Here is a 15,619-nt window from a genome sequence, read left to right on the forward strand (position 1 = left end):
TTTAGTTACCCATAGTCATAATCACAATATTCAAATATGTAATATAAGAATTCATGCACTTACTTCAATGAGAAAGAATAAAATCCAGAAGTTCACTTGATTAATCAACAAAATCACCAACAATCAATTACGGAAATTAATTGAAGACTAAAGATTCTCCAAAAGTGTACTAATAATCACCAAGTCTAATCCACAAAAGAAGCTAAAATAACCAAGAGTCTAAATATAAGAGAGTCTAATCACCAAAGAGTCTAACACCAAAAATGAGGTTTTTCGAACTATTTATAAAAAAACAAAAATCTAATTAAAGAAGGACCCAACTGCATTTTGACAGATTTCCAGCAAATAGAGTCCGTCTTTAATTAGCTCTTTGTTTTTTTATAAATATTTCGGAAAACCTCATTTTTGGTGTTAGACTCTTTGGTGATTAGACTCTCTTATAGTTAGACTCTTGATTATTTTAGCTTCTTTTGTGGATTAGACTTGGTGATTATTAGTACACTTTGGGAGAATCTTTAGTCTTCAATTAATTTTAGTAATTGATTCTTGGTGATTTTGTTGATTAATCAAGTGAACTTCTGGATTTTATTCTTTCTCATTGAAGTAAGTGCATGAATTCTTATATTACATATTTGAATATTGTGATTATGACTATGGGTAACTAAACTCCATAACTAGGGTTGTGGGAACCATAGGCGAATAATGAGGTAAAACCTAACTAAAATAACAATTCTAGAATAGTGTCTTGCATGTATTGATAATTCTTTCGCTTAGAAGTCTTTTTAACGGATGGCCAACGTTAGAACTCGCCTTAATGCTACTTGCCGGACCAAGGAGGTAGATAATAGGAAAAGAATTATCAACATAGATTTAGTGTATACTATCTAATAGGCTAGTATTGATTGGTACGAGGTAATAACTTAGTCAAATATCGAATACGATGCTTAATATGAGGTAAAGGTAAGGGTTAGTATAAAAACACACGTAGCCGGACCAAGGTGCGGAGTGAAATTTTCTAGATGCCGGACCAAGGATTTAGAAATACATAACTTATCACTTTACATGCAAGATATTATGAAAGAATTGTTATAGTTAGAATTATCAAGTTAGGAACCTGTGGGGAACACGTAAACCTTAGTTACTTTTATTAACTGATTAAACTCCAACATTTGAATTTGTTAGTGGTCTACTTTGATTTAGCTAATTATTTTCATTCATTTAGAAATAAAAATCCCCCTTTTATTGTCTTTGCTTTGCAAGGAAATAATTGACTAAATAGTAGTAATAATAGATTGAAGTTAAGTCTGAACTATTTTCCTCGTGGGAACGATCCCAACCTCATTAGTTGGGTTCTTTACTTGATACGACCGCTCTACTTCTTATTTGAGAAGTATGTTTGAGCGTATCAAAGACACAATAAATATTTGTTCAAACTACCCTTTGTCGTCAATAAATAGAGGGATTTTCTCTCATTTTAGAACAACGAAAATTTTGAACCTCCTCTTTCTTCTTTACAGTGAAATATTTGTGTATTTTTTTTTTGTGTTGAGTGGCACACAGACACCACTTCTTATATTACGGATCCTGGTATGTATTTTACAGTCATTATTTTATGCTTATGCTATTAAGAATAAATGATAAATGCAATAATTTTTATTTTCCTTACATTATTAATGATTATTACTGCATAATCTTGTATGTAAGATAATTTAGTGTTTTAGTTTTAATGACCCATAAATTTTAAGTATTATTTTATAAATTCCGTAATATTTCCGACACAAAGTACGGGTAATTTTGCTAGTACTAGCATATGACTCAATTATGTTGCCCAGACTATATAAAAATGTCAATGGGTGTGTTGTATTTTTAAAAACTAATGTAATTTTGGAGATACAACACATGTGGAACATCAAAAGTGAAAAAATTGTACAACATAGCATATGATTACTTAAAACGTAAAGTAGATTTCAATTAATTAATTACATGTTGTTTAAGTTGAGTAGCTTTTCCTGAAAGAAGAGGAGCACTTGAACTTCCTGGCTGGTCTTCCTTTATCTAATTGTGTCAATTATTATTGCATTTTTCATTATACTTTCTTCAAAAAAACAATCCATAGAACAACTACTATTACACGCGTCTCGGTCCCAAATAAGTTAGGATCGTGACTAATCCATAAAGTATGTTTCAATTGTACCTGTTAATTATGTTTAGTAGCTTTGCCCTAGAAGAAGAGCAATAGTTAAACTTCCTGGATGTTGACCAACAACATTGCTAACTCTCGATGGATCTTGAAAATGATAAACATTAGAATTATTTTGCAAACTTCCCCTTCTTGCTCTCCCTCGCCTCTACCTCTATCACTACCTCTACCTCATGCCCTTTGAGTACTACTACTTGAGATGTTGTGTTGATTCAAAACTTGATCGTCATCAACAAGTAGTGTAGTATCTGCAATGGAAGATATTTATTTCTTCTTTCTCCTTTAACTTGATAACATTCCACCTCTTGTTGTTGCTGCTACAAGTTCAAGGAGAAAGCAGAAATAAATTTCATCCATCAAAGATACTACAATACTTGTTGACGATGACCAAATTTCTAATCGACACAATACCTTGAGTATTAGTACTTGAAGGGGATGAAGTAGAGGTAGAGTTAGAGCTAGAGGTTGAGAAAGAAGAGGAAGGTCACATTTTAATGCTATTGTGGATCGTTTCAAGATTCATCCAGATTTAGCCATGTTGTTGATCTGAATTACCGAGATACACATCCAGGCCATTCTCTTCTTTTAGAAAAATCTACTTAATATATACCAACAGGTACAATTGAAATCTAGTATATGTTTTAGTCACGATCCTAACTTTATATGTTTTAGTCACGATCCTAACTTACTTGGGACTGAGGCGCATGTATTAGTAGTTGTACTATGGATTTTAGTTTTAGACAAACTATAATGAAAAATTCAATTATGATATAAGATAAAGGAAGATAAGCAGGAAGTTCAATTGGTCCTCTTCATTCAGGGAAAGCTACTCAACTTAAACATCTACTTAATTAGTTGAAAGTCACTTTACTTTTAAGTAATCATATGCTAAGTTTTACAGATTTTTTAACTTTTGATGTTGCAAATGTGTCGTATTCTTTAAAAATACACTACTTTTTGAGAGAACACGACACACACCCATTGACATTTTTATAGAGTCCAAGCAGCATAATAAAGGCATATGCTAGTATTAGGTAATTATTTCTTCTGTAGTCCTTCAACTTCTAATGTTCAAAATCATCCGCGACTGAGAAATGTAACTTTTTTCCATGCATACTCTTCTAATTGAACGTATTTTCTAATGATATCTCAAGGGAAAATTTGTTTGACATGGTTGGAATCCGAGCTAAATCTAGGTTGAATTTTGTTAGTTAACCTGAAATCATTATTTTTAACTTGGACTATGTGTTTATGTAGATCACACTGATTCTCAACTTTTCGCAACTTGGAACTTGGCATGGTAGACAATAAGTTCTAAATATTTTGTTGACTGTTGTACCCGCAAGATCCATGGGGCAAATATATACTTGTCCTAAGAGAGTCAATTGACAACTCTTAGATAAAAATGCGGACTCACTTCACATAGAGGATGACTAGACTCTTCTATGTGATCATATACATCAATCTAACAACAATTGACAAAGCAGAATTCAATGGTTGTTAGATTGACAACTCTTAGATAAAAATGCGGACTCACTTCACATAGAGGATGGCTAGACTCTTCTATGTGATCATATACATCAATCTAACAACAATTGACAAAGCAGAATGCGGACTCCCTTCACATAGAGGACAACTAGAATTTTCTATGTGATCATACAAGCGTCTTCCTTCTTCATTAGGAGCTTCATCAAAATATTGTTCGGGTTCCATCCCACCTTGAACCTTGAAAGCACCATTGATCATTTCATGAACCCTATTATGTTCATATTCCCTTCACATAGAGGATGACTAGACTCTTATATGTGATCATATAAGCGTCTCCCTTCTTCATTAGGAGCTACATCAAAATATTGTTCGGGTTCCATCCCACCTTGAACCTTCAACGCATCATTGATCATTTCGTCAATCCTATCATGTTCAACCCTATTATAATCTTCAACTCTATTATTATGTTTAACCCTAATTTGGTCATGTGGTGCAGACATACTATATTCATCAAGTTCACATTCCTAATTAAGTTTAACATATAATAAATTAAAATTATATTAAGTTATAAGTTCTAATTAAGTTGTAATACAAGTTTAAATTCTCTAACTTGAAAATCACTTCATCAATTCCCAACTAAATAATATTTACACAATTCACTTACACTCAAAAGTAAAAACACTTGATCAATTACTAATACAAAAGAAAAAAAAATCATGGTCAATATATTCATGAAATTCAAACATCTATCGTGTAGTCAAAACACTTCAATTACTAATTTCTAACTTCAAATCAAAAATTCAATATCAACTCTAGAAATACCCTAATTAAAACTAGTCCTAAATTTTCAAATTCAAACTAGTTCACAATAATTATAAGATCACCCAAAGATAGTCAATACATATATTTGAATTAATGTTATAAGTGAAACAACAAATGGAGAACTCACTCATGCATATAATTGTCATAAGATTGATTTTAAATGAATTACTACTTGGAAATACTAATTAAATCATAAGATTGATTTAAAATGAATTAATACATACTAATTGAATTTAAATGGTAACAAAAGAGACGAAGCATATCGAAAAAAATATGGCAGTGCTCATTCTATAGCAATGACAATGGAAGATTAATATCAATAAATATACAATTATCTCGAGTTCAGATCCTGAAGATTTTTAATCATTTGCCTCATGACAAGCTCCTTCAACTATGATTGTCATCTGTCCATCTATTTAAACGACAAACTAAATCGAAATTTCAATAAGAAATTTGAAGATATTGTCGCATGTATGTTCGAGGTAAAAAATTTAATTGGTATACCTACAAGAATAAATATTATCTGTATCAAGTCTTGAACATATCATCAAAGATATAAATAAATTTAATTTGTATGCACCAATTAATTCAAAGTTATTTTATAAAAAATCAAATATATTTTATGCAAGAGGAATGACATGATTAACATACACTAATATATACACTACATTTTACAGAGTTAAGTTTGAAAGTCTTTAATGGAACAAAATTTAGAGCCCTAATTCTCAAATTAGTTCTTTCATCAACGTAGCCTTAAATCAACAAGTGTTACAATCAAATAAATGCTTGAACAAGCTCAATGAACCGACCATATAGCATATAACAATTTATTTGAAGTAATTTAGGATTTTCTATGTGAATTCAGTTGAACTGGAAAGGTATAAAAGTTGAAGATTAAAAAAAATTCCAAAATTCACTTAACATCATGATAATGCAATCAAGCTTGACAAATTCATATCAGATCTAAATAGAAGTCATTCCAAACAATTCAAAAGTCAAATTATGATTCATTACGTCACTGATGATTTTCATACACCCATATGATAAACTTCATAGATAATAAATTACAAATATTAACCATAATCATAGTAAAACTAAAAGTAAAACAAAACAAAAAAAATATAAAGAAAAAAGAAAATAAACAACAACCAGAAAATGAAAAACGCAAAATTAATAAATGACATCACAAAAAGTGTTTCCTTTAAAGAAAAAATCATAATATAATCACTAGTAAAGAACCAACAAAACTGAAAAGGAATTAAATTTAAACATCTAACATGAAAAAAAATCAGATAAAGAGAAAAGTATACCTTTAACCTGAATTGAGATCTCAGATTAAATGAAGAACAAGTTCGATCCAAGATTAAAGCAACATTGTTAATGACCTAGATAAGGAGGTAAAGATGTTGATTCATCCAAGGCGGGAGCATTTCAGGTTATTAGGTTAAAGGAAAGGGGAGCTAAATGGGGTGGCGGATGAGGAAACCCTAATCGTAAGAGACATGAATATATGGAGAATGTTGAGGGCTTGTCAGGGATGGGCTGGTCGTTTACTTTGGGCTTTTATAATTGAATTTGGGTAAAAGGCCCAAATTAGAGATGTATAGATTTCCTTATTTATTAAGAAGAAACTACATTCACCCAAAAAAGGGAAAAGTTTTCAAAACAATAATATTTTAGCTTTTAGTCGGACTCCTTAGCATTAGTTTCATTATTTATTTAAAATGTCATTATTTTTGTTTGCTATTGTATTAGTCATGTATTTATTTTATTTTGATTAATATGAAAGAATACAAATAATTAGTAAAAGAAAAGAGAAATTATGGTACAAAAAGGTAAAAGAAAAATACCAAATATAAGTAAGTTAAATTTCAAAAGAGCAGAATATGTCATTTTTCTATCTTCCATTTTTTCCACCCTTATTCTTTATGATCTATTCCAAATTTAAGATGGATTTATCAATAAAATTTCGTTGTCTACAACCTTAATTTACATCCATTACACTTCTCAAAATTAGGAATTGATCTTAACTTAGGAATTTTCTAAGTATTACACATGCATGTCTTGATAAAAGATATGTATATTTAGAAAATATTATATGCTGAGAATAAAAAAGGAAAAGATGCTTCATTCAATTAGATTTTTCTTACCAAGTAATTCAGAAGCCTTTTTTAAAAAATCTAATAAATTCCCAAGTTACTGCCATAACTAATCAGCTCAACAAAATATTTAATAAAAACTTGTGATACAGTTTAAAGTATTTTCCAGAAAGACATAATACCCACAAGGCATACATAAAGACATTTATCAAATGAATATGTTATTAAAGGAAATTGGAACGGTTCATCTATGTGGATCAACCCGGATCAACTAAACAAGCTTCACCTCCAACTATTGCTCCTCATTCTGCCCAGCCTCAGCACCATTGGGTTACGCCATAGATTTGCATGGAAGAGAAATGATAAAGTCTACTTTAATTTTTTATAATAAGGAAACCACAAACATACACTAATTAAGAGACATGTTGTTTTTGTATCATTATTATCTACCAAATATTTACTACAATAGTAAAAGGAGTAAAACAGTAGAATGTTTTCTATCATACAAACATCCTTAAAGAGATATATTAAAATCAATGAAAACCCTTTTAATGGTGATATTCTGAAAATATGTGGCAACCAATTTTGTCGTCAGTAAAGGTCAAGTCCTACTTGCCCACATTATTTAGGTTGAGAGACTAGTCCCATGTGGCTTGCCACGTCACTAAAAATATGGGTTTTTAACTCTTGAGGGTAATAGTAGTCTCTTGGGATATATAAAAGTGGGGGCATCTTTTATCCCAATATGTAATGGAGGGTATAAGTGGTCTATCTCACACAATTCACGGGCAATTTTAAACCTTTTTAATTTCGTACATTTTATCAATGAACTTCATCTAAAAATGTAAAACATTGATAATATATAATTCAAATGGCTAAAGAATGTAAATGATCAAATATTCACTTATTTTAGTTGACTTCTAGTAGTCATTCAAAAGGATAATAATAGAAAGTAACATGTAATTTTTTCCTTAAAGATTTTTCAAGAAGTTATTCAAAAGGATGATAACGGAAAGTAGAATTTAATATTTTCCTTAAATATTTATCAACAAGTCATCCTACTTTATCTAGTCACTATCTATAGTCATTTTGGCTTGAAATAAAATTTCTGAAATCTTGGAGTCCACGATATATGAAGGTTTAACCGACCATAACCTTCAAAACTACGCAAACCATTTTGTTCAAAGGAAATGACAGTCATGGACGTCAAAAGTTCATTTCGCAAAGGAAGTAGAATCTCTCATCATGTCACGAGAATTATGGATCTTCCATGGGTGATCATGATTGAAATTCTTTCAAGATTGTCAATCAAGACCATCTTCAATGTAGAGCTTTTTGTAAACTATGGTATAGCCTTTTAACTTTCGATCTTTTGTTTTTTGACATGCATCAAATAAGATCTGTTAGTTACCCCAGAATTTTGTTTTTAGATGGTTAGTGCAATCCTTTGCTTCTCGAGCTCAAAGCAGAGTATGATTATTATGTTGACCGATGTAACACAACCGTTCAGGTAACCGCTAAGTTTCACTTCCATCCAAGGAGTCTGATTTTAGTTGGTTATTGTAATGGATTTATCTGTTTGGTGGGTGTTTTGATGCACATTGAGAATCATTCTATTTACATTAACAATCCTCTTTTGGGTGAGTACTTGAAACTCGAATCGCCCATATGGGAGATAAGTGTCATGGGTTTTGCTTTAGCGAAGTTCTGGAGAGTATAAACTATTGAGATTAGTTGATAGAAAGGTTCAGGGTGATACTAGAGCATCAAAACTGGAGGTTTATACTCTTGGAGCTTACGAGAAATGGAGAAATGTGGGTGAAATTTTGTGTCCTATATGGTATGATTTTGGCAAGGCTAATGTCAATGGTACTCTTCATTGGATGGAGAGCGAAAAAACTTACAACATTTACTGTGATGTTGAGACAACAAAGATCAAGTCCTAGCCTTCTCCACCTGGTTTGGAAACTCCATCCTCGAACTTGAGGCAAGCAGAGTTGGGGAACTGTCTGTGTTTGACAGATAACATCCACAGATGAATGTTAATATTAATATATGATGGATGAAAGAATATAGAATTGGAGAATCTTGGACCAAAAATAGCGTTTTGCTGGAATCTATTCCGCGTGGTATGGTTAACTATAGTTTTGAAGCAATATTAATTTGGAAAGATGGAGAAATCTTGTTTCAAAGTCACTCAAAACTAGCTTGATACAACCCAGAAATGAAGAAGTTTCGGGTGGTTGATGTTTATGGTGATGTCATTACATCAACTAAAAACATTACAAGCTTTTATTAGCTCAAGACTATCATGGGGACGACTTTCAAGCCACAAATGTTTATCCTAAGACTGAGATAGTTTAAAATAGTTGTTTTATCTTATTTCCTTCGGGATATGATAATTTGCTTATGTACTTCAGATATAAACGTTTATTATTTTGTGGATGCTTTTGAATTATCGATACAGAAATATTAGTAAGTATTTGCTATTCTGTATTATGAATATTTCATGAAATTAATGGTTTTTGGAAACAGATGATGTAAGTTTTTCTTTTATGTTGTTACTATTAAGGTAATTAGTATACATACCCGAGCGATGCGGGAATAACATATAACTTAATCATTTCACATTGTGGTTAGAGCACACTCAAATATATTGCATTAACTAAAATTTATCTGCCATCTTATTTCTAATTACAATGTACGTACCCAATAACACTTTTGAATGAATATTACTCGTGTCTAAGTGAGTGTGTTTTCACAGTCAAATGAAACATTTATTGAAACTGAGCTCCACTAAAATAACTAGACTCTTCTATTCTTTATAATTGATAATAAGAACTCTTTATCTATTTTCTAACTAAGTTTATTTTTGCGTAATACATCGTTAATGTGTAGAACTTAAACTCTTTTTCCTTTTAGTTTCTAGTGAACGGACACAACTACGACATTTATGTTATAAAGGTTTTGGGGAAATTTATATGCATCACTCAATGAATCAACCTTTAAATACGAACATGTTTATAACTAAGGAAAAGAAATCTAAAATAATCTCAGAAATTCCTACAAATTTGATGTACTATTATACACAAAGACACTACATATTATGTATTACTCTTCTCAAATTTAACATAGATGTATTATGTTCAGCTTTATATAAAGACTAGTTTTTGAGCAGTGCGTTGCACGTGTTGATTGTGCTAAATTAGTATAAAAACTTTTAAAATATAAGTGTACAATGTATAACATACAAGCTCACAACATAAAATTATTCTCAAGTGAATTTCAAAACAAATACTATAATGACTTCAATTATACAATTCGTATAATATATCAAGTATTCAACTTGTTAAAATTTCTTTTTTCAAAATTTACAACACATAATTTATATGTCGACATTATAGATACAAAATATTAAATACCATAAAGTTTCAGTCTTCTTTTTTTAAGGAATAATATCCTTCACTTTTTTACAGGATGCATACATATCGAGAACTTGTCGTCGAAAGAGAGTGGTGTTTTGTAATTATTGTAGAGAAATTCGAGCAATATATGTCTTCCTTAGGATGACTAATAGATCATTATCAATTTTATAGTTCAAACCTACAAAAAAAAGTATTTATTTGTTATAAAATAATCATTGTTTATATATTTAATTGACATATATAAATAAAAATTACATGTATGTACCATTCGTCTTCTTTGGCTCATTCAAAATTATTAATGCTGTCATCTATAAATTTTGATGAAAGAAATTTCTATCAAGTTATATACATATAATTGAATTACGAAATACAATACAATCATTTGTAAGATATTAACACTATGGTATGAAAAAAGAAAGCAATATAAGACAAAAATGATATGTGCAAAAAATAAATGCATGTAAAAAAAGAAGATAACTTTGAGCTACCTAGGAATAAAGATAAAAGGGATCATACAAGAAATAGGATAAATGATAGGATTTTAACTTTCAAGTAACAAAATAAAATGAATGAAGAAGAGGCATACCTATTGAGCATGTTTAATCCTACTATTGATTAGTTTAAGCAAAAACAAAATAAAATTAAATCCTATCTTGTGTCCATTTGTATGTTCATAACATTGTAGTTGTGAACATAATATAATTATTAGTAATACAAAAACTATTCCAAGCCTAATAGCACTGGATACATTGTAAGACAGTGTATATAGTGATTTTACATTTCTACACATAATAGTAACAAGAAATTCTAGAAAGAGAAATAATCATAAATAAAAGACAAGCTCCTTCTGGAACAATAAAAAAAATTCCTCCATTAAAATCATAATGGAGTTTTTAGGACTGTATGAACCAGTGCAGGATCATATTGGTGTAAAGTTTCCAATATACTGGTGTTAGAAGCTGCATATCAAAGACAACCATTAGGCACAACATTGCTAACACCTTTCGTATTTGACAAAGATCCGAGAATGCGTACCAAAATGATAATAAATTGTTAAGGATTTAAAATGCATACTTTCAAGCAGAATCAAGAAGTAAAACATAGAAAGTTTACTTTACTGACCGTACTTATTGATTAAACAACAGTCTCAGAGTACTTTACTGACAGTGCCTATTAATTAACCAATGATTTGAGGAGAAAATTTTTTCTTACATGACAATGATATACTTGATTGAGGCACAAAAAAGAGTAACAGATTAATGGGCAATAACAAATTGTTGTAGACATATGTATAAACGCCAGAAGTATCTGAAAAGCCTTTCAATCAGCAGAACTTGAGCGGCTGAAAAGGTTTGTTGCACTGATTGAGGAGTTTGAGAAGAAACTCTATGTTTCTGTTACGTTGAACGATAAGGCTGATGATTGAGAACAAACTCTACGTTTCTTTTACGTTGAATCATGATGCGGAGGAAATGGTTGGTTTCCGGAGTATTAAATTAGGTCTGGAATGATCAGCTAACTAGGTAAAGATCCCGCGCTTCGCGCGGATTGTAATTTATTTTTTTCAGTAATATATTTAGTTTTAGGTATATTTATTGGTCTGTTTTTATTTTATAAACTGATGCATTTATTTGTTTGCATCATATGCTCGTAATGAAATGTATATACAATGCTGATTCGCATGCACGTATTGTACTTTTTTCTGTTGAAAGTGTTATTCGCGATGTATATGTAAATAAACTAATTCATGTATATATTAGTTTGTATATTGTACTACTTGTATATATTGACGTTGTAATTGTTTTGTTTTTTTGTATTTTGTACTTCATGTCTTCTGTATTTCCAATTGTCCTTTTTCTGTACGTCATACTTGCTTTAATGCCTCTTCACCTCCGGTGTAGTAGTATGACGTCGTGCTTAACATGTAAATAAATGATCATATTTAATAATAGGGAAAAGGGTCTGATATACCCCTCAACTTTGTCATTTGGAGCTGATATATCCCTTGTTAAAAAGTGGCTCATATATGCCCTTACCGTTATACAAACGGCTCACATATACCCCTGCCGTTACAAAATGGCTCACATATACCCTTCATTTAACGGAAGTTAAAAAATTAGTTTTAAATTTATATTTATTACTTCTAATTTTTTTTTTAAAATTATTTAGTGGTATATATGATTCTTCTATCAAAGTTTAAGGTATATTTTAATTTTTCATACATAAATTATTTTTTGACTTCTTTTATTATAATTATTTGAGTTTCTTATTCTTATTTTATTTTTTTCTTTCATTCCTTAGTTTAAAGAAAAAAATTGAAGTACTTTTTTTGTGTGTATTGTAATTTAATTTCGTATTCGAAGAATATATTTGGTCATCTACAATAAGTTTTACAAGAATATTAGTGAAACATAAATAAATTTGATTATCAAAATAATAATTATAAATTAGTCATCGAAACAAAAAAAGTCAAAAAAAATATATTTGACGAGGATTAAATTTACTCATATGGGATTATATTTTTTAGAAAAAAATAATAAAAATTTAGATTGAATTTTATTTTTCATTTCCGTTAGAGGAAAAGGTTATATGTGAGCCATTTGTTTACAAGTAGGGGTATATATGAACCACTTTCATAACAAGGGGTATATCAGCTCTAAATGACAAAGTTGAAGGGTATATATCAGACCCTTTTCCCTTAATAATAAAACATGTTCTTTGTAGCAAATGGCATTGTAAGTGTACATACATTTCTGCAGCAAGTGCAAGTTATGTATTTATACAAAGTCATACAATAGCTATGTAAATTAGAACTTCGCCGAATGTTACATGTTTGTATTGGCTGCTCCGATAAAGATATGGGAGCGATTACGTAACAATTATTTGAAAAATTAGTGGTTATTTTTATTGAGCATACCTGTTTGATCTCGTTCTTATGTATGCCTGATGTTGTACCTTTTGTGGCGTCCTTGTTTGGCTTCCATCTCCCTCACGATTCATTAGTTGTATCTCTACTTATCTGAATGTATGACATTGTGAAATGGTTGCTATGAATTGTATATTTGAAAGTTACTTTTTCATAGCCCGTGAAAAACATAAATAAAAAGAAGGGAAAAGGGTCTGATATACCCCTCAACTTTGTCATTTAGAGCTGATATACCCCTTGTTATGAAAGTGGCTCATATATACCCCTACTTGTAAACAAATGGCTCACATATACCCATTTCCTCTAACGGAAATGAAAAAAAAAATTTAATCTAAATTTTTATTATTTTTTTCTAAAAAATATAATCCCATATGAGTAAATTTAATCCTCGTCAAACATATTTTTTTGACTTTTTTTTATTTCAATGACTAATTTATAATTATTATGTTGATAATCAAATTTATTTATGTTTCACTGATATTCTTGTAAAACTTATTGTAGAAAGATCAAATTTTTTCTTCGAATACGAAATTAAATTACAATACACACAAAACAAATAGTTTAATTTTTTTCTTTAAACTAAGAAATGAAAGAAAAAAAACAAAATAAGAATAAGAAACTCAAATAATTATAATAAAAGTAGTCAAAAAATAATTGATGTATGAAAAAAATTAAAATATACCTTGAACTTTGATAGAAGAATCATATACCCCTAAATAATTTTTTTTTTAAAAATTAGAAGTAATAAATTTAAAGAAGTAATAAATTTAAAGTTAAAACTAATTTTTTAACTTCTATTAAATGAAGGGTATATGTGAGCCATTTTGTAACGGCAGGGGTATATGTGAGCCGTTTGTATAACGGTAAGGGCATATATGAGCCACTTTTATAACGAGAGGTATATCAGTTCCATATGACAAAGTTGAAGGGTATATCAGACCCTTTTCCCTAAAAAGAATACCTCTTATTTTTCTACCACTCTAGGCCATACATTCTGGAAGACTTCTTTGTAAACAATGTTCTTAATGAATGCTTGCTCTTCTGTCTCCCCATCCGCATATAACACAACTAATCCTTCTCTTGTCCTTACTCGGGATACGGCTACATACAGTTGTCCATATGTGAATACATGTTTTGGTAGATACAAGCCGACCTGATTTAGCGTTTGTCCTTGACTTTTATTGATTGTCATAGCGTAACATGTGGCTAATGATAGTTGTCGCCTTTGTAACTTGAATGGCCACTTTGTTTCGTTCGGTAAAAAATAATTCTTGGAATTGTGACACGTGAACCAAGGTTCTTACCTGAAATGATGTTTGCGCTGACTGACCAAATACCAAGATGTGTGATGACTAATCTTGTTCCATTGCAAAGGACTTCTGTTTGGTTTAGATTCCTCAGAAGCATAACAAGAATTCCTACTTTTAACTGTATGTCATGGTTCGGGATCCCTGGAAAGCGCAGGTTGTTTAAAAATTCAGTTGGGTACAATACATCTTCCTTGTTAGTGTTTACACTTGATTTACACACATTATCTGAGCTATAATATGTTCTCCCTTCCACGAGTATCATCTTCATAATTATTTCATTTAACTCATGTACCAGTTCATTTTTAGGTGTGAGTATTGCCCTTTCTTTCAAATATTCTGGGTTGTTGTACTTCTGTAATAGCGATGGATATACGTCTTCCACAATGGATCCGATAGGATCGCCAAATGGTACAATGCAAACATCATGTGACAGTTTAATCATGTCCTTATTTGCTGCATCATAATTTGATCCCTCTCCTACCTGCAACAACCATTTGTCAAACGTTGATATTTTTGCGGCCCGTACCTGTTAGTTTTCCACGACTCAAACGCATATTTTTCTTCAATTCATAAATAGAGAAAAAGGGCCACAAGGGAGAGGAATTCAGGGCTGCGTCAAAAATGTCAGATCTTGTTCCCTTTGGAATAACTGGTAGTATTTGTCAAAAATCTCCACCACATACAAGTGTTAGGCCCCCAAAAGGCCTATCTGCGCTATTTTGATACTGTCTCGTAGTATGTTCCTCAAGGTCTTGTCTAACACTTCAAAACATAATTTATTTACCATTGGCGCTTCATCCCAGATAATCAGTAGAGTTTTATTTAAAAGTTCAGCTAGTTGACTTCCATGTTTTATATCACAGGTTGTCTCTGGAGTGACATCCAATGGAATATGAAATCGTGAATGTGTTGTCCTTCCATTTGGTAATAACAAAGCTGCTATACCAGAAGTAGCAATGGGAGAACTATTTTTGATTGTGATCGGAGGTGTGAAATTATTGTATTCCATAGAAAGGTCTTGCCAGTACCACCGTGTCCATGAATGAATATTAATCTGACTTCTTCATTCCATACGGATGTTATGATTGCATCATAAGCCTGACATTGACCACTATTCAATTGTGCATAGGATTTTTTCTTCTCCCGTCTAAGGGCATATGTGTCACAGTCGAGCTCCTCATTTATTAGGCGGTCACCTAAAGTGCGAAGTAATGACGAATATGGATGTGGCATGCCAATATGTCTTTCAAACTTTTGCCCATCTTCAATAAGATGCTTTCAATCTCAACCAATGTGTACACCTCAAATTGCTTATCATGTTATTGTAAATCTTTCATGTGTAATCTCTT

General features: G+C 30.9%; 1 protein-coding gene across 1 annotated transcript; it reads right to left on the bottom strand.

Annotated features, from left to right (window-relative positions):
• Nucleotides 1-14,166: 14,166 nt before the first annotated feature.
• Nucleotides 14,167-15,279, bottom strand: LOC107001493. Its single transcript, XM_015199519.1, has 2 exons — nt 15,055-15,279; nt 14,167-14,751 (listed from the first exon to the last, which is right to left on the bottom strand). The coding sequence occupies exons 1-2, from the start codon at nt 15,277-15,279 to the stop codon at nt 14,167-14,169; spliced, it is 810 nt and encodes a 269-aa protein (XP_015055005.1).
• Nucleotides 15,280-15,619: the final 340 nt, after the last annotated feature.

The sequence above is a fragment of the Solanum pennellii genome, chromosome 10, assembly GCF_001406875.1.
Source record: "Solanum pennellii chromosome 10, SPENNV200".
Classification (NCBI taxonomy): Eukaryota; Viridiplantae; Streptophyta; class Magnoliopsida; order Solanales; family Solanaceae; genus Solanum; species Solanum pennellii.